General features: G+C 43.2%; 1 protein-coding gene across 2 annotated transcripts in view; it reads right to left on the bottom strand.

The window, feature by feature from the left end:
* The window catches only part of WDR70 (WD repeat domain 70), a 183,854-nt gene that overhangs the window by 9,433 nt on the left and 150,436 nt on the right, over positions 1-23,985 (bottom strand). For both annotated transcript variants that reach the window (XM_084833092.1, XM_084833093.1), the window contains exons 14-17: positions 11,192-11,292; positions 7,788-7,867; positions 5,569-5,685; positions 5,147-5,309 (exon numbers count right to left, since the gene is read on the bottom strand). In XM_084833092.1, coding sequence (XP_084689218.1) covers positions 5,147-5,309; positions 5,569-5,685; positions 7,788-7,867; positions 11,192-11,292 — 461 coding nt within the window. The remainder of the gene's footprint in view (positions 1-5,146; positions 5,310-5,568; positions 5,686-7,787; positions 7,868-11,191; positions 11,293-23,985) is intronic.

The following is a 23,985-nucleotide window of genomic DNA, read 5'->3' as shown; positions in this document are numbered from 1 at the left end:
ATCTCAGAAAGACCAGAGAGCATTCTTAATGTGGTTGCAGTCTATGACAAGGGACTGAATGGGAATGGCAGGAGCCATGCTCTGAGCATTTGCAATGGAGAGGGAGAGAGGGCTCCTGCCAAAACTCTGGTCAGCTACAGAATATCCTGAATGATGCTCTGCACAGGTGCAGAACACATCACAGAGAACATGAAGAAGAACTGTAAGGTAGCTACTATAAAAATGAGTCATGGGTGACCAAGTAGGATTACAGTTACTTTGGGCAGATTCTGCCATGTCCATAAAAACACAAGGTTGTGCTTTCATCTCTTGTTAAAGACTGCTTTTGCTAATCATATTTGATAAGGACCGTGCCCTGAACTTGCCACTTCTGGCTTTTAAACATCCTCGCTTCTAAGCGCTGCAATTGAAAAGGAAAAGGCAGTGGAACAACTTGACATTTTTAGACCTGTTTATAAATTATCTTTGCCAGGATCCAGCAACCCCTAACAGTTAGTTGGTGCAGTCAGCTTTGAATTCAAATGGATGGACCAATTATCTGACATGTCATAAAGCTGCTTCCTCCACCCTGGCCTCTCCATCTGTGGTAGGTCACTCTGTATGGTGCCCTACCACAGGTGGAAAGTGTGGGCAGTGGTTCACCAGACAGTTATCACACTTGAGTGAGAAAACCCACTCATCTTCCTGTAGTATCAGCTCAAATGCCTTCTGGAGATTTCAAAGCCATAGGTTAAGTCTGGTCAATTATTATTACTCATTTGATGGGACTCATTCACAAAGAATAAAAACTTGCTGCAGACAAGTGGTGTGACCATGCAAAGAGAAGTCGTTTGTACCACTTGTGATATGCAAGGATAAACAACAACTTTCTTGGCAGTGTGGAAGCCTGGAAATTCCATGTCAATTATAGTCATGGCTCAATAATCTGATACCCTCATTGACCAACACTACCTCTATGAGTCAGGGAAAAATAGACGGCCCCATATTCACATAGAATTTCTAACTGAACGAATGAACAACTGCACCAAGAATAACATGGAGCTATTTGGGCCCTGTTTAAATGCTTAAAAAAAGCAGATGACATTTTAAAAATGTAAGAATATTCTTTAAAACACAAGAATGAGACATTTTCCATGGTTTTTCAAAAAGGGCCAATCTTGATTAAGCTAGTTATTGAAATCATTATGTGAGATTGGCTCATATGTAAATTTATACCGGTAGCCCAGCTTGGTGGCTCTTGTTTTGCCAAACTCATTTGTTTATTTATAGGAGGACAGGAAGGCCTGGCGAGCTATGGTCCATGGGGTCACGAAGAGTCGGACACGACTTAACGACTGAACAACAACAAAATACTCTTTACATGGACTAAATTCGATGATATATTACATAATATTTCAGTACGCTACCCAGAAGTGGATCTTCCTCTGTGGGAATTTTAATGCACAGATGGGTACTGACTATCTAGCAATCAACAGAATGGTAGGTTCAGACATAGTTTAGGAGAGACTTCAAGGCAGGAAAGGTTGTCCCAGGATAAAAAGGTTAATAAGGCTTCTTAAAACAACAACACTGGAATAACTACACTTGAAGACCAGCCTGGAGCCAAGAAAACTTGTTTGTGGTCTCCTTCTGGTTTTGTCCTGCTACGTAATCTGACTGCTTATAAGAAAGGGGAAGAAAACGGTTTAATAGGCAAGCCCTTTCCTCACTGAAGGCACAGAAAAATATGAAATACCTTTGACTCTTGGTTCTCAGGAGAAAGGGCTGGGAGAAATATCCCAGGAGAGAAATGGTCTTGTCCTGCTGTCTGACAGTCTTCAATCAACATTTGGCACCCAAGCGATCTCTAGTCCTACTATTAAATAGCCCTGGTCCTGACTTGAGTCCCCCTTCCCTTCTGCTGTGATTCCTTGTGCTTCTGATAGTATCCTAATCTCCCTTCCGAACATCTCATGAGCTCCTGCCTCCCTGTTTTTCTCTTTCAGCGGGGCTTAATTCAAAGCAGCCGCTGCTGTGTTTAAAGCTCTGACCATTGATAAGTCGGGCTTATCAGGAAAAGTCCAAGTCAGACCAAAATATAGTTTGCTTATGCTTTTCCTGCAAGGCTAATTCAGTCTGCAATATCCCCCTTGAGACTGGGTCTATCTAAAATGCAGACCCCATGGCCACATCTTGCCAATTTTTTTGGACTTTTGTGTTTTCCCCTGCCCTTTGGCTTTTTGTACCATCTAGCCTGATAAAGAGTTCTGAAGAACTCGAAAGCTTGCACAACTAGGGTGGAGGGTGAGGGATTTTGGTTGGTCCTAATAAAGATATTGCCCACCTGTGGATTTTAGATTCTGTAATCTTGGTACCTGAGATACTGTTGTACTCTGCTTCTAAACAATTATTATTAGAGTCCTTGCAGAGCAAGCTCTGCAATGCAAAAAGAATGGTAGTTTCTTGGCCACAAAACTGCACATCCTCAACATCACATCAATATGAGGATTACTGCCCCAACACCTCCCTCCCAAATGTTGTCATCAGATGTATAAATGAACAGCATGTTGGACTTGCTTCCTGCTCACTTCTCAGCCACGTCTGTTCTTAACAAGAAACCGTAATGTGAACTGCCCAATGGAGACAGTGAGCCATCTGAATTGCTACTGCATTTTAAAACTTTCATGTTCATTACACTGCAGGTGTCAGGGATGAAATCTAATGCTCAATCAATGAAGCTACTAGGTCAAACACACACCAGAGATCCTATTAGTGAGATGGAATGAAATAGAGTGCAGGCTTTTGAGATGGGAAAAAATTACATTCTTAATGAGAAGAAAATTAAACCATTGGTACATTTTATCTCTTCCCTATGAAAAGGTCGCCATCCTTGGCAATTCCATTACTTTTACTAACCTTTCAGAAGCGTTCCTTAAAGTAGAAGAGGACCTCAGAAATATGGGTAACAGAAACAGCCTTATGAGCCAATCAAACATGTCATATTGATTGGCAGTGCAATCTTACTCAGAAGTGAGTTCCATTGCGTTCATTCGGGCTTAATCCCAGGTAACTGGGCACAGGATTGCAGACATAATTGTCTGCTAGTTTAGGTCTTGAGAGAGGGGAATGGAACTCTCAAGAGTTAGGTGAGAGATGGAGAGTGGTATAGCTGTACATTTTGAGGTGCAGGTACTCATCACGACCGTCTCCATAGCCACACCTCCCAGGGGAGTCCAAAAATGCAGGCAACTGTGTTGTTCCATAACAACAAACCAGTTCTAGCAATTTTCATCTACATCAGGAGCAGTCCTGTGTAAAGCTAATGGGTCTTACTTGCCTGTTAAGACCAAACCACTGCTAATTACTTTGCATTACAACAGGGCACAGTATGTTGTTTCTGGGAACGTTCATTTTCCTCCAGCTACTATGAGGTTTGCAGCTAAGCTGAGAAGGAACAGCTAAGTCTGAGCGGGGGTGGCAAATGACATTAGTGTCCCTGCTATTAAAAATGTGCTGATGCTGCATCCCTGTGCATTCTGGCTCACTACTCCAGTGGTGATGGAGCCTGGGTATGTGGGTTAGCTTGGCCAGATGCAAAGAAGGATAGTGCTTTTGTACAGTTAACGTTGGGCACGTGAGAGAATTGCAGCAGGTGTTCTTTTCACACACACACACACACACCCTATGACAAGCAGTACCTGGTGGAATCCCCTCTTCTACACACTGTTAACAGCAAAGAGTACCTCCGTCCTTCTCTGTCTCTCCTAAGATCTACTTGCACACACATGAGCATGCACACACACAGACAAGCAAGAATATAGCAGGATAAGCTCGTGTAAAAGTGGGTGAGGGGAGTTCAAGCAAATTGAATTGGGGAGAACTGCATGGCACAGCAGCATATTTCTGTGTAGGACTTGAGGAAAGGACGTACTTTTGGACCTACAAGTAACTTCTATTTTAATAGTTTTCATAGGTGCTCTTAGAAGTTACAGGAGCAGTGTGCTAGTGTAAAATTTAACACCCACCACCGTGTGGGTGGCAATTGCTAGGTGAGTTTGTTTATTTACTATTACATTTATGTCCCACCATTTTCCTCTTGCAAAGGACCCAAGGTGACTTACATGGTCCTCCTCCTCCTCTCCATTTTATCCTCACAACAACCCTGTGAGGTAGGTTAGGCTGAGAGACAGTGACTGGCCCAAAGTTGCCCAGTGAGCTTCATGGCCAAGCAGGGACTAGAATACAGATCTCTTGAAGTTCCAGTCCAACACCCACACCACCACCCTCATTCCAGCTGAGTGAAGAGTACATGGTAAGGACCCGTTTCATTGGTCTAGCCCAGCCTTCCACAATCTGGTGTCTGCCTGATGTGTTGGGACTACAACTCCATAACCACCACCCAGCATGGTGGGGGTAGTCTTAAATATTACAGCAGCACCATGGGATAAACCCAAGGAAAAGGGACTCTGTCACAGCTGCAATGAAGTTTAAATGGGTGGCAGAATCTAAGGAGTTTAAGTAACCATTCACGTGTATTATTTATTTATTTATAGAGAACTATCAATGTGCCCACCGGTACAAATCCTTGCTGAAAGCTGACAATGTAAAAACCTTTGTTTCTACAAAGAGATTTTTGGACCTGTTATAGAGGGATGGCTGAGGGGAGGGTGGGATTATGTACAAGCAGCAAGCCTGCACCACTGTTCATTCACACTCCTATTAAAATCATCTAGTGGTCTGTGACCTGGATTGTAGTACAGTTATTTTAGAAAGACATGAACATGCTAACATCTGTAACATCCCCCGTTTCTGCAAACTAAAAGTGAGTTCATGCAGAAATTATGTAAAATACTTAAAGGTGTTTTATACGACAACTTTATAGTTTAGGGGGTTTTTTACCCTAAGGAAGCTTTTTTAAAAAAAATTCTAATTCTACTTTATTCATGTAGTATTCTAATGTGTTGCAAACTTGCTTTCCTTAAAAAAAAGAAAAGAAAAAAGAAGCTGACATCCTATCAGTTTTCTACATTAGTGGCAACAATCCAAAAAAGGCAGAGAATGGAGTTGTTAAATAGGTCTTCTGCTTATATTCAAGTTCACCAGGGCTTTAAGACATATTACATATGGGTCCCCCCGCACCCAGCCCCACTTAAGATAGTTTCCTTACTTAGAATATGCTGGAGCAACCCAGTATGGGCTCTCCTCCGCTTCCTTTGCATGCCGTAAAATGGCCTCTCGAGGGTTGCTATCATCAGTCTTATCCAGTGCAATATTCTTGACTATGTATGAAGACAGAGTACCGCCATGAGTTCCAACACGACCACCACGACCTAATATAGGAGAGAATGAACAGATGTGCAAAGTGGTAAGAACGAACAGAAGAGACAAAGGTCAAGAATAAAACGTAAAAAACTGCATTTGCACAAACGAGAAGTCAACTATTGTCCTGTTACATCAGCATCTTCCGGCTTCTAACATATGTTTTATGTTGAGTTTTACAGGGATGATTCAGTCTTCCACAAAGGAGTGCACAACGGCCTAAGCAACATTTTTGTTCACAGCAGTTAAAAAATAAATAAATGTGGTTACCTGGTCCTGCTACGGGAGGTTCAGGTTTGTGAGATTTCATGGGATCCAATCTATCCTTTTCCAACTGCTTTCTTGTACTTCGCTGGCGTGGTTCACGAAACATTGGAAGAGCATGAGCTGCAAGTTGTTAAACAGCAAAACATATTTTTATTTAGTAACAGAGGGCTTAAAGGTTAATGGGGTCCAACAGTTTTACATCAAGAACCATACATAGCTTGATAAGTGAATATATTGGGCTGGGCAGGTAGTCTGAGAGGCCTCTCCAAACTTAAAATATGAAGATGCTAGCAATGCGGCAGCAGCCAAACCACCCCTGGTTTTCTTCCAATACTGGAGTTGGGGAGAGGGTGGGCATTGCCACACAACTAGAACAATTCTCACCCACCTCTGCAGGTCCAAGGTTGGGAGGAAGGCTGGGGATTGCCACACTTGCTAGATGGAGGCAGCAAATTGTCTAAATGTGGAAGCCTGGCCTTAACCATGGTTAGCAATATTCAGACATAATGTCAAACCATGTTTAAGAGCAGCTGGGGGAAATTCAAGAGCAAAAGAGATGAAGACTGAGCATATGATCCTGCAAATCATTCCCAATTGTTAAACTATAATAAGCATTTAGGTAGTGTTACATCTACCGGTCCTAAAGCGATTATTTTTGCCACTTCAATGCAGCAGGAAATATGATACATAAAATACCTTGTAGCCAAACATGGTTTGGGATAGTAAAGGATGACCCACTGTCAACAGTGCTCCTGCAACCAAGTGCTCACAGGCGATATGAATCCTTTGGCTTGAAGCCACACTCAGGAAAGTTATGCATGGGCATCAAGCTGATACAGAAGTTCTGTAGATATAGCCTTATCCTGCTTTTAGGGGTGGTTTAATTTATTAGCATTAATAAAACTACCTTCTAGTTTCAGATGGCTTATTCATAAAGCCATGAATAAACAGTTATTTCTTACATCTGTATGTTGCATGAAACGTGAAGAGTCAACCTTTTGTTGGCAAGTGGTATGCTATACAATTTGCACAGAACATCTGAAGTAACTAAAAAACATTCCCATATGTGGAGGCAAGCCTTGAGGAAAATCCATCTAAGTACTATGCCTCACTTTTAAAAGTAACACTTAATCCCCTCAAGTGAAAATACTGAATCTTAAGGCTGTAGTCAGAGGCTGCAAAGCTGAGATCCCACTTACAATCTACTTTGAGCGGCAATAAGGTTGTTTTAAGTCCCATTTAGAAGGAAACTGCTGAACACAGATAGACCCTATTGCAGTTGGAGCAACTTCTTTTGGTCTGGGGGCTGAGTGACCCCATGGACCAAGACTGGCAGGTCAGATGACATTGAGGGGGTGGATGATGTCATTTGAAGCCCATTTCCTTCTCCATTCAGAGAGCCGTGGAGTTCCATCCCTTTCCGTGAATGGAGAAAGTAACTCGACTTGGGGTGTAAGAGGCACTTGAAGGCACCTGGTCCTGCAAGCCTTGGATGAGTGCTGGGGAATCCCTTTGTTATCTCTAACCAGAGACTGGAGATAACATGGGAATTCTTCTCCCCATGCCAGGGGTGGGGCTTGCAGAGGGTGCTGCAGAGGGATTAGGGGAACCCATGGGCACTCCATTTATTCTTGGGTTTCAAGTTTGGGTTGTTTGTCTCCCAAAAACTCACAGTTCTGGGTTCAGATGTCATGGACAACAACTCAAGATTGGATTGCTTAGCTGGGTTGCTTAGCTTAACAGGAGTGGATGGGCAGTAGGAAGCCAGCACATTCATTCACTCCTGGTCATTCACAGTTTACCCAGTTTTTGTTTAAATCCTGGGCGGCTGTGATGTGTGCACCAGGTCAATCAGTTTTAGAAAAGGACCTGGACCAGCAACTGACTGTTCAGAATATTGCTTGTTCTGCACGGCCTTTGATTGGCTTCAGAAAATCTCAGAAGACCTGACAACCTAAAACTTAGCATTAATTTTCCCCGTCATGGTAATGAAGTTGCAGCCTGGCCCAGGCCAAGGTAAAGTTTACCCTCCCCACCCAACCCCATGCTTCGACCCTGACTGTGACACCTGAGACTGCAGGTGGGAGATTCCTTCTCAAATAAAAATTATTTATTATTATTTCACTTCTATAATAATGTAATATTATTACATAATAATAAGTCCGAGCCTTAACATACAGAGATAAAATCCTATATTTAATAAACATTTAGAAGTTACTTACGTGTTATAATGTAGTCCTGTGTGAGTGTCTCTGCTTGCCTCTCTTTTCTTTTTGTCTTTACAACACATAATTTTGCTCCCCTAAGAATAATAAAAAATCAAAGAGTCTGGTTGAGAAGGATTCCTGGCAAAGTCCAAAAACAGATTTACAGTTCAATCGTATGTATGTTTACTAGGAAACAAGTCCCTATTGTGTTCAATGGAACTTGCTCCCTATACGTTACATCCTACATAACTTACTCCCTATGTGTGACAAAATGAACTGTGATTAGATTTTAAATGGCAGTATTGGGGGGCAGTATTGTTAGAGAGTATGTGTGTGCATGTGTGTATTTGCGTGTGTATACACACACACACACACACCAATTGTATGTGAATGATGTTCTAGTGTTGTGTCTAGACCAACAGATTGTGGTTAACATTAACTATGGTTAGTTTCAAACAAGCCAACTTCAAACCACAGTTACTGAAGTGGCTTGTTCAAACAAACTACTGCTAAGTTTAACAACAGTTTTGGATCTGGACAGCATGGTGAGCTGTGATGAATTGAAAGTGGAAGTGAAAACTTCCAAACTTCCCCTCCAGGCTGATATTTTGGCCTCTCCCCTTTTGCCTTTGGCTCTGCTCACCACTGGAATGCGGCCCCTGAGAACTTCTCCAAAACAGAATTCAGCCACTGGGCTAAAAGAGGTTCTGCACCCCTGGTCTAGGTAGGCTCAGTCAGTCCAGCGAGTTGCTATATGTTCTGAGGTTCTCTCTTCTTTTTCACAAATTAGCAACACAGCTCTTAAGAGCTCTATGAATGATTGGACAGAGCTGCAAATATCTGCGGGCTGCTACTGCATTTGTTGACCAAATGGCCTTCAGTCATCCTGAGCTGTGGGGTGTTAAACATCCCTATGAAGATATAGACTGTCTAAAGCAAGCCACCTCAGACTGACCCATGCTTCATAGGAATATGTTTTACATCCCATATGCAGTGGCACTGCGAGACAGCAGCAAAGTATTGGAAAATGGTAACCAGTACCTTGAATTAGATATTCCAGGGACAGCTGACACTCAGTCCAATGGTATTTAAATAAACTATGCTAAAAATATCCAAACAATCAACATTAGCCTCTTTTATATATGTTAACAGTGGCTACGATAATATATGCAAACATGTCAAATTCCTCTCAAGAACTATGGGAGGTTCCATGTCTTGGCCTGTACAGTCACATATGTGGGAAGTTGATTCATATTTTTCCCCTGCAATCATGGGATCTAGGCCTATTGTAGCATTAGGTTCCTTTCTCTCTATAAGCATGGCTTGTTTAAGGTGGAGAGTTGTCTGTTGTGCTGGAGAAACAATTTTTGTTGACGTGGTTAGCACGTAACACCAAATTCCTGGGTTGAACAGCCCCAGGAATCAGTGTGGCCAAACGGGAGTGAGCCTCTTGCCTCCTTGCCACTTCCGCTTGGAATCAGCTATCCAAAACAACCCAGGAATGCCCCGTTTCTGGGTTGTTGTCATGACATGAGAACCCAATATTCTGGGCTGTTTAGGGTTAACCCAACAACAAACCATGGGTTAAAACTCTGGGTTATTTAATCCTAAACAACCCAGAGTGCCAGGTTTGGATATCATAACAACTCAGGAATAGGGCATTCTTGGGTTGTTTCAAAAAGCGGAAGTGGGCGAGTGGGCAGGAGCTAGAATGCTTGCTCATGTTCATAAGCAACTCATGGTTTGTTAACCATGGGTTGTTTGATCGTGCAAACAGGGCCAATGTCTGGCTTGCAAATCAACATCTGGGCAAGGAAAAACATAACAAAGTATTTCTGCAGTTCAGCTAGAGGCAGCAGTACTATGGGATGTCAGCAAGACTCTTCGAACAACCCAGTATGGACCCTCAGTCCAGGATCAGAGATGATATAAAAAATTTACACTAAAAGAGATGAGACTAGTGAAGAAATCAACTGAACCATCTACTTGTCATTTCTCACTTTCTCACTACCTTTTTGATGTAAAGTTGATCAGAAGGGGGTACAAAAACAGTGGAACAGACTAGAAATCTGCTTCCATTTCCTTAACCTCTTCTTGAACATAAGTGCAGAGCACAGCTCTATACATAGATCACAAAAATGTAAGTTCAGAAACTTGCTCCTTAGCTTCACTACACTAAATGTTTATTTAATTAAATATAACAAGACAAATTAAAGTGTGCTATATGCTTTGTGCCCCTTGCAACCCATGGGAATCTACAGAGAATGGGCCAGTTCAGACAAAACAATTAGCATAATAAACCATATTTTATTAAGCTAGGGGGATGAGTGTTATGCCTGTGTGCGCCACCCTCCTCTTGTGCAACCGGTCTACTTGTATAGCAGTTACTATGAATTAGTTTCCCACTACATCTGAGATGGGAAACAGAGGCTTAATCCTGGACTTGAAATGATGATCATGGTTTGATACCATGGTTTGGAGCCCAAGATTAAATGTTTTGGACATAATGGGAAACTGTTATTTAAAGTAACCCTGATGTAATCACCCATGCCACTGTGAGATGGGAGGAGTGCATTGAGAGTGCACACGCATAATGCTTGCTCCCAGCTTAATAAATCATAGTTTATTGAGGCAGGATCATTACATCCAATGTGTCAGATATAGCTGTCATTAGACATTCATTACACAGATGGAATCTCAGTGACGCAACTTATGCAACATTTTAGATGCAACATTCTAGACATGTTAATATATATAATACTAAGGGTGCAATCTTATGCATGTTGAACTGTGGTGCTGGAGGAAAATTCTGAGAGTGCCTTGGACTGCAAGTAGATCAAACCAGTCCATTCTCCAGGAAATAAAGCCAGACTGCTCACTTGAGGGAATGATATTAAAGGCAAAACTGAAGTACTTTGGCCACATAATGAGAAGACAGGATACCCTGAAGAAGATGCTGATGCTAGGGAAAGTGGAAGGCAAAAGGAAGAGGGGCTGACCAAGGGCAAGGTGGATGGATGATATTCTGGAGGTGATGGGCTCGACCTTGGGGGAGCTGGGGGTGGCGACGGCCGACAGGAAGCTCTGGCGTGGGCTGGTCCATGAAGTCACGAAGAGTTAGAAGTGACTGACCGAATAAACAACAAATCTTATGCATGTTTAGACAGAAAAAAGTCCTACAACTCCTAGCATGGCTGGCTCGAGCATGCTGGGAGATGAAGGACGTTTTTCTGCCTAAATATGTATAGCATTTTCCCCTATGTTTCAATAGGGGGGACAGCTTTTTTTGAAAACACAAACTGCTACCCCCTCCTTTTAAAAATGAAACTATGCAGACAAAATTCAAAGAAAGCTCTCCACATTTTAACAAGCTTTTACACATGTTAAGAAATAAGATTCAGACATAATAAATTAAATACCTTTGACTCTTGAAGGGGTCATAGTATACTTTAGCTAATCCATTCCCTGTACCAACCATGATTTGGTTCAGCTTAGGATGCCAGAGACAACGAACAACACTCTGAAAAATAATATTCGATTTTGGTCTATGATTTTTAGTTTAGAAACCTGGGCTAATATCCATATCACCCAGTTTTATGAAAAACGTGTTTCTTCATTCCTCATGCGTACATTATCTTATCTTCAGATAAGACCAAGTGTGAAGATAAAGAGAAGATGGTAGGAGATCTGTGGTCAGATGCCCCTACCTCCCTTTAATTTAATGGCTGCTTGATCCTATATGGCAGACTCCCCAGCCTGCCACCCTCCAGATGAGCTACAACTCCCACGACCCCTGACCAGCATGCTGGCTGGAGGGATTCTGGGAGTTACAGTCCAACCATCTGGAGGGTACCAGATTGGGGAAGGCTGCTATACGAGCATTCATATTTATATGCGAGGATGGTCATTTGAAACTATAGGAACATAGGAAGCTGTCTTATATTGAGCCAGACCATTGGTCCATCTAGCCCAGTATTGTTGACACTGACTGGTGTCACCTGGCAGCAGCTTTCCAGGGGTTTTGCCACCCCTACCTGGAGACACCGGCGACTGAAGCTGGGACCTCCTGCATGCAAAGCAGGTGCTCTGCCACTGAGCCACAGACCCTCCCCAAGCCTGATAAATGTACACTATGTGCCTGATAAATGTACACAAGCAAGACAAAGCAAATACTGGCTTGTGCTGTGGTTGACACCGCTAGATATTATGCTACCTTATACTCGCATCTACTCCCATATAAAGCTCCTTGCATGTGCACACTTCCTGGTAGCAGTACAGTGCTACTTCTGTAGCACTATGGTAGCAATACGTAGCCCCTTGCTACATACTGCTAGCGTTGGGAATTTGGTTTGTGGCTACAAGAAGCAGGAATTCAATGCCCTGGGAAACTTTTGCTTGGTCCAAACCTTGGTTTCTTTCCAACACATCTGTGAAGCCTTTCCTCTTTCAGAGAAGATTTTGTAAATGATTCGATGTTGCTTTAATATTCATTCATTCATTCATTCATTCATTCATTCCACACCTGTAGTGTTTATGTTTCCTTAAACATTTACTTAGGCTGCAGCCCTATACCCACTTCCCTTGTAGTAAGCCTCATTGCACTCAATAGGACTTACTTCTGACTAGGCATGCATGGGATTGCACTGTAAGCAACGCAGACGAGTCCCAACAGACAATGCGGAAAGAGCAAAGAAGGGAAGGGACAGGCAAGGGGAAAGGGGAAACAATGTGGACAAATGCCATCACAAGTCCTTATGTAGGGGTGGTGAACCTGTGGACCTCAACTCCCATCAGTCCCAGCTAACACAGCCAATGATCAGGGATAATGGCAGTTGGAGTCCAACAACATCTGGAGGATGTGGACCTCAAAGAAGGGAAGGGACAGGCAAGGGGAAAGGGGAAACAATGTGGACAAATGCCATCACAAGTCCTTATGTAGGGGTGGTGAACCTGTGGACCTCAACTCCCATCAGTCCCAGCTAACACAGCCAATGATCAGGGATAATGGCAGTTGGAGTCCAACAACATCTGGAGGATGTGGACCTCAAAGAAGGGAAGGGACAGGCAAGGGGAAAGGGGAAACAATGTGGACAAATGCCATCACAAGTCCTTATGTAGGGGTGGTGAACCTGTGGACCTCAACTCCCATCAGTCCCAGCTAACACAGCCAATGATCAGGGATAATGGCAGCTGGAGTCCAACAACATCTGGAGGATGTGGACCTCAAAGAAGGGAAGGGACAGGCAAGGGGAAAGGGGAAACAATGTGGACAAATGCCATCACAAGTCCTTATGTAGGGGTGGTGAACCTGTGGACCTCAACTCCCATCAGTCCCAGCTAACACAGCCAATGATCAGGGATAATGGCAGCTGGAGTCCAACAACATCTGGAGGATGTGGACCTCAAAGAAGGGAAGGGACAGGCAAGGGGAAAGGGGAAACAATGTGGACAAATGCCATCACAAGTCCTTATGTAGGGGTGGTGAACCTGTGGACCTCAACTCCCATCAGTCCCAGCTAACACAGCCAATGATCAGGGATAATGGCAGCTGGAGTCCAACAACATCTGGAGGATCACACATTCCCCACTGCTGCCTTAAAGCTTGGTTATAGTTGGTAATGAGAATTAAGAGGCTAAGCCAAAAGCCATGTAGGAAAGGTGGGACTTGAGGAAGGATTTGAAGGAAGGGATATTTTGTATTGTTTTCTTGGTATTAGTTTTGTTTTATTAAATTGTAACCTGCCTTGAGTACATGTTCTAAGGACAACCAGGTAAAAAATGTAAACCATGGGCAGAATCCAATGGGATGCTTATGCTCCCGCTGATTCACTGATGCCCTGCCAATTCCATTGCACAGCTTGCGCAACGGCAATTTAGTGCTTTCAGGGCAATCCGAATGCAGTGGAAACTCTTGTTTCTGGAAGGAGGCAGGCTGGCGGAGCTCGCATAAAGGAGCTCCGCCAACCTGCCTCCTTCCAGAAATGAGTATTTCCACCCCTTTCGGGGCTTCCTCTAGGAAGCACTAAATCTCCCTTGCATAAGCGGTGGGTCCCATTCCCATTCCCATTCCAAGGTAAGCCAATGGAATTGGCAGAATCCACTGCCTGAGGAAGGGAATCGGCAGAGCAGAAAGGAATTGGTGGGGGAGTAAGCACCCCGTTGGATTCTGCCAATTCATAAATACAAGTAATAACAAAGGCTTTATGATGTGCACAATTATGAACATGTGCCATCTTGATTTGCTAACAAACCTATTCAATTATGAACCTCTACAAGGAAAAGTAATGTGAGAATTGTTCCTTAGGCTCCATAGGCTTGATCAAGTAGAAGCCAATGTTTATTTTTAAGATGCTACATCTTAACACACTTCTACAACAATTACTCCTCAGACGGCAGTTACAAGTAAAGAATCACCACTACCTTTCAAGGGTTTCCATCTTTCCCTGCAAGCTAGGAACATCTTAGAGCAGCAATAGCAAGCCAGCATGTTTAGAAATACAACTTGCATCCCTAACCAGGGTCCTGTGCCAGCTGGAGCAGAAAAAGGGCTCCCAAATTTAGGCTAATGCACTGTATATATATAAAAATCTCATTGTATATGTTAACAAAGGAGCATAAAGTACCATTTTATTCTAACAGGGGAGCCTAAATTAAATTTAATATAACTTTGGAGGCTTATGATATTATATTATAAAAGTCCCACATGGTAGACCAAAGGGACTCTGTAGGCATATCAAATTACCAATTTCTAGACCATTTGGTCAACCATCCTACCTTTCATGAATCCTGAACTCATTTCCACTTTGTTCAAATGTTAAATATGGTTCATTTTCTAGCCTGTACCAACCGGCTGTAAAGTAAATTAATTTAGACATCATGTGGAACAATAAGGGAAATGGTTACCTGCTAACAAGCTCCAGGAAAATATTTATGTGCACAATCAAGCCAGGTAAAACATTATATTTTTTTTAAAAGGGGAGGAGAAATGGGGGAAAATTTGCTACTCTATCAGAGATTTATTTGTAATGTGGAGTGACGGTGATTCTAATACATTTTTGCAACTGGATAAAAACATGAGCAAATGCTGGGAATGCTTTAGTATATGAATATCGCTTTTAGATACGGAGTTGTTGTAGACAAACAAATAGGTTTCTTCCTACCCCATGGTTCTGTTTTTAGCTTTAAAGGCACTCAGTGCAATCCTGCTCAATAGGAAGACCTATTCCATGTTTGCTATAATTATTCCGAAAAGGTCTCCACAGAGTTTGGTTGGCCTTGCTGGCCAGCCAAAAATGAGTGGTCTCCAGGAAACTGTCCTTCCTGCAAAGGGTATACTGATGAGGTCACAGACAGTCCTCTACTCGCCTCCCCAGCACTATAGGTGAAGCTGGGGAGGCAGAATTGTTTCTGGAATTATACTGAGCTTCTGAGGTGCTTCAAGGGCTTCAGAGGTGCAGCATGAAAACAAGTCCCAATCCCAGGGCTGGTGTCAAGGGTAGGCATAGTCTGGTACCTGCTAAGGGCCCACACTCCAGCAGGGGTTCACTGATAAGAGCCCCCTAGAGCTGGTCCTCCTCTTCACCGTTTAAACCTACTTATTCCCCTGCCTCTCACTTGGGTTCAGACAATGGTGGTGGTGAGAAGGAGGAACAGGAAATGCCACTGCCCATTTGCTCAGTGGCTCCCTGCCTGTCAAGGAAGCAAGTGGTAGGATTGATGAGAAAGAGAAGCAACAGCAGCTGGTGATAATGGTGGTGAGAACGTAGGCTTTGAGGGAGGGAGCCCATTGAGTGTGCCTTGCCCAACAGCCTGCAAAAACCTGGAACCAGCAGTGCCCAGCCCTCTCCAATGTAGAGCCAGAGAACAGGGAAGATCCTCTCTGCAATTGTGCTGGCTTTTCCAAGGTGCTCAGACAGCCTCGAAGCCCCATGTGACTGCGGAGAAAATTTCTGCCCCCGTCTGCAGCTCCGAGGTTGAACAAAGCTTGAGGTTTGCAGTTTTGCGCTGTGCTTCTGAGCACCTGGGAAGGGGGAACACCCAAAACAAACTCCAGGCTTCTCCAAACTCTGGAACTGGAGAGGGGGACAAGGATCATCCCCACAGTTGTGCTGCACTCAGTTGGCCTCCAAAGTGCAGGGTAACTGTGGCAATGGTCCTTGCCCGACCCCCGAAGAGGGGAGCAAGAGTGGCGAAATAAACTGTGGCATCTTTAATCTAAAATGATTGCTTCTGTTTTGCTGTTATAAAATGTGCATTTGGATTTTATTGTGCATTTGGATATCAAATATGCGGAGCTTCCTGGTTGAAAGGGTGAGATATACATATTTTAATAGATAAATAGTAAAACAAACACTAATAAAAGAATCAAAAGGGAACTGTGCCTTTCCTCTTTCGTGCAGTCTCTCAAATAGCCCCTTCCCTGATTGCCCATGCTGAGCAAGAATTGCTTTGAGGCAACCAGCAGTTTCTACTTTTGCTTTAAGCTCTGTTAATCCAGTAAAACACAGCTGTCAGACGTAGATAGGTTCAAAACCAAATCAGTGCTCCCAGACCTTATCCTTAATTAAAAACATAGAGCTGAATATCATCAGCATGTTGATGCTGTTTATTGCAGCCTTCCCCAACCTCTGCCTTCCAGATGTGCTGGACTACAACTCCAATCACCCCCCAGCCAGCATGGCTAATGGGTATGCTATGTCGGCTGTGGATGACAGGAACTGTAGTCCATCATATCTGGAGGGCACCAGGTTGGGGAAGTCTGGTTTAATTTCTCATGCTAACAGAAATTAAAAGGAGCAGATAGGAAGGGCCTACACTTCTCTGTGTTAAAGACTCCAAATTGCCATACTTGTGCTTCAGTCTGGACCCCATTTAAGTCTATAATTCTTTGTTAAGAAGAGTGAAATACTTTACTTCCTTTTAACTTCTCAGTTTTGCAATAATGCTGCAAATGCGGCAAGCTGATGCTTAAATTTCAACTGCACCCAAGAGATAAATGAGTTGAGTCAGAGTTGTAAGCACTGTAATTAAAAGCAAGTTACAGGATCCGAGACTCCTCTGCAATCAGATTTTACTTCTTGCACTAAATCAACAGAAGGGGGCAATTAGATTCATAGCGTTTTGCTTAAACCAGCACAAAATATTGAGTTAACCTCCGACACTGTCTGTTAGTTTGTGAATCTGTAAATTCTGATCTCAAAAAAAGTAAAAAGTAAAATCTTCTTTATATGTGAAGATACAATATGAACATTCTATAACTTTAAAAAGCTATAATAGATTTTGCTGAAACAGATTATTGCTGTAGTTATCAATAGTTTAAAAATACTTTTACCATTTTCTTTTACAGAATATAAAAGGCTGTTGTTGTATTTCAAACACATATGCACTGATGGTTTCCCAAAATAAGATATAATTATATAAAATAATTAGGAGATCATGAACGACGATACTTCCAGTTGTCAAAGCAGCACCAAAAGACAGCAAAGAAGAAAGTACTTGAAGGAAGGAGGTACTAGCTATTGATGGAGTTTGGCGCTATTGCAATGATGGCAGTTAGATCTGTGTTAACACTGCTAACCCAGATTAAAGGTTGTCAGCCTAGGGACCAGCCACCTCCACCTTGGTGTTTGAACACTTACCCATGGTCTAGTTCAGACATCTGATAGAATCACAGAATCATAGTAGGGTTGGAAGGGGCCTATAAGACCATCGAGTCCAACCCCCTGCTCAATGCAGGAATCCAAGTCAAAGCATCCCTGACAGATGGCTGTCCAGCTTCATCTTCCTGATGTTCAGCCGGAATCTGGCTTCCTGTAACTTGAGCCCATTATTCTGTGTCCTGCACTCTGGGATGATCGAGAAGAGATCCTGGCCATATACTGCATATGACCTAAGATTTTATGCAGGCATATGCATGTACTTCTATAGTATGCACAATGTCCTGGGTTATTTATTTATTTATTTTATTGGCCGCCTTTCAAGGCAGAAGCCCTGCCAAGGTGGCTTATAGCTATAAAATACATAAAAACAGTTAAAATATTAAAAGTGATAAAAACATAAAAACAATAAAAACAATAAAAGCTAACAATAAAATCAGCAACAATGTTAGCAGTAACAGCAACAACAGCAGATATCAAGAGAAGGACAAGGTAAAATAATATGTTTTCAAGGCCTTCTTAAAAGTCTGCAATGACAGAACATGGCGGACCTCTGATAGCACCTTGTTCCAAAGGTGTGGGGCCACTGCAGAGAAGGCCCTCTCACAGGTGATCACCCACCTTACTTCTCTCATGGGTGAGCAAATGAGAACGGCCTCTCTTATTTGTGATTTTTCTGCCTTTTTGAGTGTTTATTAACATGTGAGATGAAGAGGTACCATCTTTCTATGAAGGAATCTGATGATGTACGACCACTGGCTGCAAACTTGCCCAACCAAGCCAGTTTCCGTGATGGTTGGAACCAATGATTAAGTGTAGGTAGATATGTTGCTTTCCAGGTGCTAGCTATTTCCAAGCAGAGAAGTCACAAGGTCTTTGCTCTCCAAATCATGTTAAAAAATGCTCGGTGGGGCTTGCACATGGTTGTTCTAAAGATATAATGAGGTGGGAGTGGGGAACCATATAGTGCCCTGAGCTCACTGGAGGAAAGATAAATGTAATAAATAAGGACCACCTGCTCCTGCCCATTATGTGAGATCCTCTACAAAGAGGCAGGTGTCAACTAGGGAAGGGGTCTTTTCTGTAGTGGCACCCCATTTACAGAATCTCTTTCCCAGAGAGGTTTACCTAGCACGAGCTTTATTTAGTTGTAATACATCAGGTTAAAATAATTAGTTATTCTAGTGCTTTTAATTAAACACTGAGGATATTGTTTTTAACAATTTTCACTGGACTTTACTGATACATTATCCTGTTTAATGATGCATTGCAGTTTTATTATTGTACTATTGTGATTTATTGCTTTACTAGTGTTTTTATTTTATGATCTTTTTGACATAGAAGTTGTCTTGTAGATGTAATATATAAATTGAAAAGCAGGATATAAATATTCTAAATAAATAAAGTATGCCCTTCTGCTGAGCTCTGTTCGAGTCTGTGGAAATTCACCGCCGGCTGGAGTAGACAATACTGGGCTAAATAGCCAAGTAGTCTGACCTGGTATAAGGCAGCTTCATATGTTCTTAAGGGCTGTCAGGGAGGGTGTGTGTGTGCCATTATATTGAATGGGAAATGCTGTAGCTCAGTCATAAAACATATGTTTTGCATGCCAAATATCCTAGCTTCAACCTCTGGCATCTCCAGTCAAAAAGATCAGGAAGCAGGTAATGAGAAAATACCTCTGCCTGAGACATTGTAGAGTGGCTACTATCAGTCAGGGTAGACATTAGCAGGCTAGATGGACAAACAAGGCAGCATGGTTGGTGCAAGGTAACTTCCTAGATGGTACAAGGCAGCTTCCTAAGAGCCATGGCCCTTACTCCCAGTATGTCAGTTTTCCACTACAAGTTCCATACTGTTCCCACCCTTGAATTCAAATGGCTTTCAAGCCACACTAGTTTGGTTTAGCATAGTATACCCTGCAAGGCACAGGGAGAAGTTAAGACTCTGAGCTGGGATCTCCGCTGTTCAAATCCCTCCTCAGCCATGAGCTCACTGGGGAAGGTATGAACCCCCAGCCTCAAACCCTACAACTGTATAATAATCCTGGCTAACCTTCCATAGCTGCCGTTAAGATTCCTGAGATAACTGTAAGTGATCAGATGGCAGAAGTGAAGGCTTCTGTATCTTTGATGGTTTTGTACAAGGAAGAGCCACTGCTCTTACCCATCATGGCAAACTGAACCTGACAAAATGCCCTCTTCTATACAGCCATTACAGGTACAGTTTGACTACTTCGAAATACCATCAGCAAACCTCAAAACATTTTGCTGAATGTTTTACATTAGCCCCATTATGTGAAGCCTTTTATATCTTTCATCTCTAAACAGAAGGCAGACTTTTCATCATTTGCTAAGTGCACACCTTCACTTTTTGTGGCCAAGGTTCCAATGCAAATTTAGACAATATGAATACCAAGGATGGATGGATTCATGCCACCATATTTCAGCCAAGATCTAAAGAGCTGCACCTTATTTATTTTTTATTTACTTATTACATTTCTATATTGCCCAATAGCCGAAGCTCTCTGGGCAGTTCACCTTTATCATCCAGAGCAGCCCCCCTCCACCGCCAGGTTAGAAGACGCTCTGGAGAAGCGCTCCATTACATGCAAGGAGACGCTATCAGAAGGTGAAAATAAACCAGCTAACCTCCCAGGCAGGCATCCTCTCATGATCCCAGCCTACACGTCCTGTGATTGAGAGTTAGTGTGATGTAATGGCTATAGCGTTGAGCAGGTACTTGGGAGATCCAGGTTCTAATCCCCACTCAGCCATGAAGCTCACTGGGTGACTTTGCACCAGTCACCGACTCTCGGCCTAACCTACCTCACAAAGTTGCTATGAAGATACAGTGGATTGGAGGAAGATCATGTATGCTGCCTTGGACTCCTTGGAGGAAAGGCAGGATATAAATGTAAAAACAAACAACTTCTTACAACTTCCATTGTGGATGGGTTCTCTCTAGCAGCAGTTTCATCTCATCGCAGAAGCACCATCACTGGAAGGGACATTATTTGAATGCTAAGGTGGCTCCATGTTAAAATACTGATCATTCCGACTTTCTTTGCGTAAAAAGGATTTTAATAGACATGTTGCTGCCACCGAAGGCTAAGTCCCCGAAACAAGTCAGATGATACTTTTTATTGGACCAACTAGCCTTTAAAATGCTGGATGTCGTTATGCGCTGCTGTTACATTCCCAAAGGGAATATTTTTCTCATTTACTGCTTTGTTTCTGAAGGACTGCTGTAATCTGAATCCTACCGGCAAGCCTCGACTTTCTGTAATCCAATTAACATACGTTTTGTTTTCACAGACTGCAAAGCTGGAGGTAAGGCTGTGTTGGGACTGTACCACTTCAGGTGTGAGGCGGGGAGAAGGCTCTAGTGTCTAGCCATGCCAGGAAAATGTTTTAGCTGCGCCTTCCACCTGTCTTGTCAATTTTCTATGTGCAGGGATAAGAGCAGTGAGGTGGGGGCAATGGAAGAGCTTGCCTGCAAATCAGATTTTGATGCTGGTTTACAGGTTCGAATCTAACACCACGCTACATGGCCTTCCACAAACCAGGAACTAACAATTAAGGACCAAACCAAGGACTGAAGGTGATACATTAATGCTTACTTCCATTAAAAGCGCACTTTTTCCTTTAAAAAATAGCCATCATAGGGATCAGTATTGGGACCACAAAGGCCAAGAAGCGGGGGAAGGTTAAACCTTTCCCCCTACATCACAGTCGCAACGAACCCTCTCCCTCGATGCTATTTTCCCTGACATTGGTGTTAATGCCAGCTTGGCTCATGGTGCAAATAACACCTTCTGGGGGAGGATTAATCCTTCTGCAAGGATTAAACATCCCACCCTTCATGCCCTAAACCCTGCCCCCATGGCGGCCATTTTTAAAGGAAAAAAACCAGACACATTATATGGAAGCATGCTCTTAACGTATCATCTAGTTTGATCCCAAGTGGAGGGCACCGAGTTAAAAGGAAGCACGTAGGTTCTGCGGTCATGTGCCCGCCCCCCATCCACTTTGATTTCCCCTCTCACTTCTGATGTTGTGTTATATTAGAACTAGGCAAACTAAGGTTTGTGCTTGCCCTGCCAATCAGGAGGGCAAATGCAGTTCCACCCATTTAAACGCTTAATGAAAAGTAAGAAGGGGAAATGAAAGCACAGGAGGGGCAGTCAGGAAGCTGAGAGAAAAAAGGAGGGTGGGTGGGTGGAGCTGGAATGAAAAAGGATGTCCAGTGCAGAAAATTCAGTTCTTGGGGGAGAGGCCATAGCTCAGGGTAGACCCATTGAAATGAATGGGGTTTAGCTTATTCATGGGGCTTAGTCACCTAAGCCCCGTTCATTTCAATGGGTCTACTTTAAGTAGGACTAACACTGGATATTACCCGATGCAAAGCTCACACTCTCACAGCTTTCCCTCTCTGCTACTGATTCCACATGCCTCCAAGCAAGAATGGTGAAAGGAATTCCTTCATCGGTCAATCTCCTTTCCAGTTTTCTCCCTCCATCTCCAGCCATACCGTCACCAATCTGCTGCTCTCTACATAAAATGCAACGCTGGGATCTGGATCATGCTGAGGTGTGTATGTGCACATGCGTGTGTGTTTAAAAGCTGAAGTCTGGGAAAAGCTGGGCCCCATCTATATGGGGCTTTTATTCCAGTTCTACTCCACCCCTAAGTCCATCATGACAGCTGATGCATACTGCTCCCCGTAGCTAGCCCGGCATTTCTTGCCCTAAATCTGGGATGGTGTGTGTGTGTGTTTCAAACCCATTTTGTCCTCAGCTGGCTTCGGTGTGGGCTGGTGGAAGTGGTGCTGATTGGCAGAAGGGAAAGTAGTGTGGGCAGGGGGAGAGCAGAGGGGTAAACATGTCTACCCGGACGTAACTCATTACCTTCAGTTCCATGTCACTGCCTCTCACTTTAAGTAGTCAAGCTTGAGAGTGGAGACAGGAGCCAGCCCTGCGGTTTTGAAGCTGTGCAGCTACGCAGGAGCACAGCTGAGAAATGGTGGAAGCCTGTTGATTCGAAGCTGCACAACTGAGAAAAGGTGGATGGCAGGGTGGATTATTTTCATAAACATGTACTCAGAAACACTTCATTGAGCCTGTGTGGGGGGGGGGGGCTGTTGACTGGGCAGTTAATATACATCAAAGACTACGTGCTAGTTGCTCTCCCTGCCTCCAGCTCCCCGCTCTCAGCGCCTGCTCAGTCTCGGGAGGCAGCGGCTACCTGCCCGCCTCAGAAATGTGTGTGTCCATGTGGGGTATGCGGAGTCTGTTATGAACGTCTACTCGTAAGCAAGTCCTGCACTGCTCTTCACTGAACACCGAGGGAGGGGGAGCAAGCCTCTGCTCATTGGCTGCCCCACACCTACGTAATTGCCGACATTTATTTCTACTTGCGGCAGAACTCGCCCACCCTACTCCAACTAATGCAGCTTCAGTTCCCATGTACACTTCAAAAGTGGAGGAAAATAGCACTGCGTGTACTGTGGAAAGAGCTAATTTGACTCTGTGCAAATCAAGATTCTGCCCAAATCGTTTCACAAAGCGTTTCCATTTAGATAGCCCCCTGGTGGCAAATCCTACTCTAAAAAGGAAACATTACTCAAACAAAGTTCAAAGTCTGGGCTGGACAACTCATGACAAAAAAATAATATGCAACTAGAATTTGGAAGAGGATAATCTGTTGAATCCTAATAATTAGAAGTAAATTGAGAACTCACTGAACGTATAAACTCAACTATTACTTATTGTCTTACATGCCGAACCTGGAGTTGTCAACTCCTTAAAGAGGTTTTAGAGGATTATCTGGCTTTTAACTGATTAATGTTTTAAAAATGTGTCTACTCACATTTGGATGAAATCTGCACTAAATAACCCCCTCCCCCGACCAAAAACCACTGGTGATGTCATACGACAGCCACATTCACTGTAAGATACGAGCCAAGAAGCAAAAGCCCGAGGCTTTTCTCAGCTGCAGTAGTCTGTTCTGGAGAAAGCATGTTTGTTCTTCTTGACTCCTTTCCATTACAGATGGCCTTAAAATCTAAAATTGATGGAAAGGGATTATGAAATTTGCTCACTCTTCCATCCTCCTGTCAGTATCTGCTCACATGTTCCGGTGGTGAAAGATAACCAAGCCAAAGAGAGGATTGCGGGGATAACTACGAAAACTTTGACTGAAATGGGAATATAACATGCTTTGTTGGTAAGAAAAAACACTATAGTATTATTAATATAGTAATATAGTGGACTCGGGGAGGCTGGAATATGCATATTTTTTTGCTCCTCAATAGCAGCAAGAGCCTCTGGTGGGGAAGTCCAATAGTACAAAGAACTTCTCCCTCAAGTCATACTAATCCCTTCTACAGAACTCTTTTAAGAGTTCTGTAAATCTTCAAGTCTTCAGTTTGAAGCAGAGACTGATTTAGGAAGCAATCCTATGCATGTTCAGACAGAGAAAACGTCCTACAACTCCCAGCAACCTGGCAGGGGAGACACCTTGATCAACATCCATGCTGGCTGGGGAATGCTGGGA

Source organism: Heloderma suspectum, chromosome 2 (assembly GCF_057233095.1).
Source record: "Heloderma suspectum isolate Gila_16-S chromosome 2, 16-S_ref, whole genome shotgun sequence".
NCBI classification, from domain to species: Eukaryota; Metazoa; Chordata; class Lepidosauria; order Squamata; family Helodermatidae; genus Heloderma; species Heloderma suspectum.
Note: the sequence above shows the minus strand (reverse complement) of the source record. Positions and strands in the feature narration are given on the sequence as shown.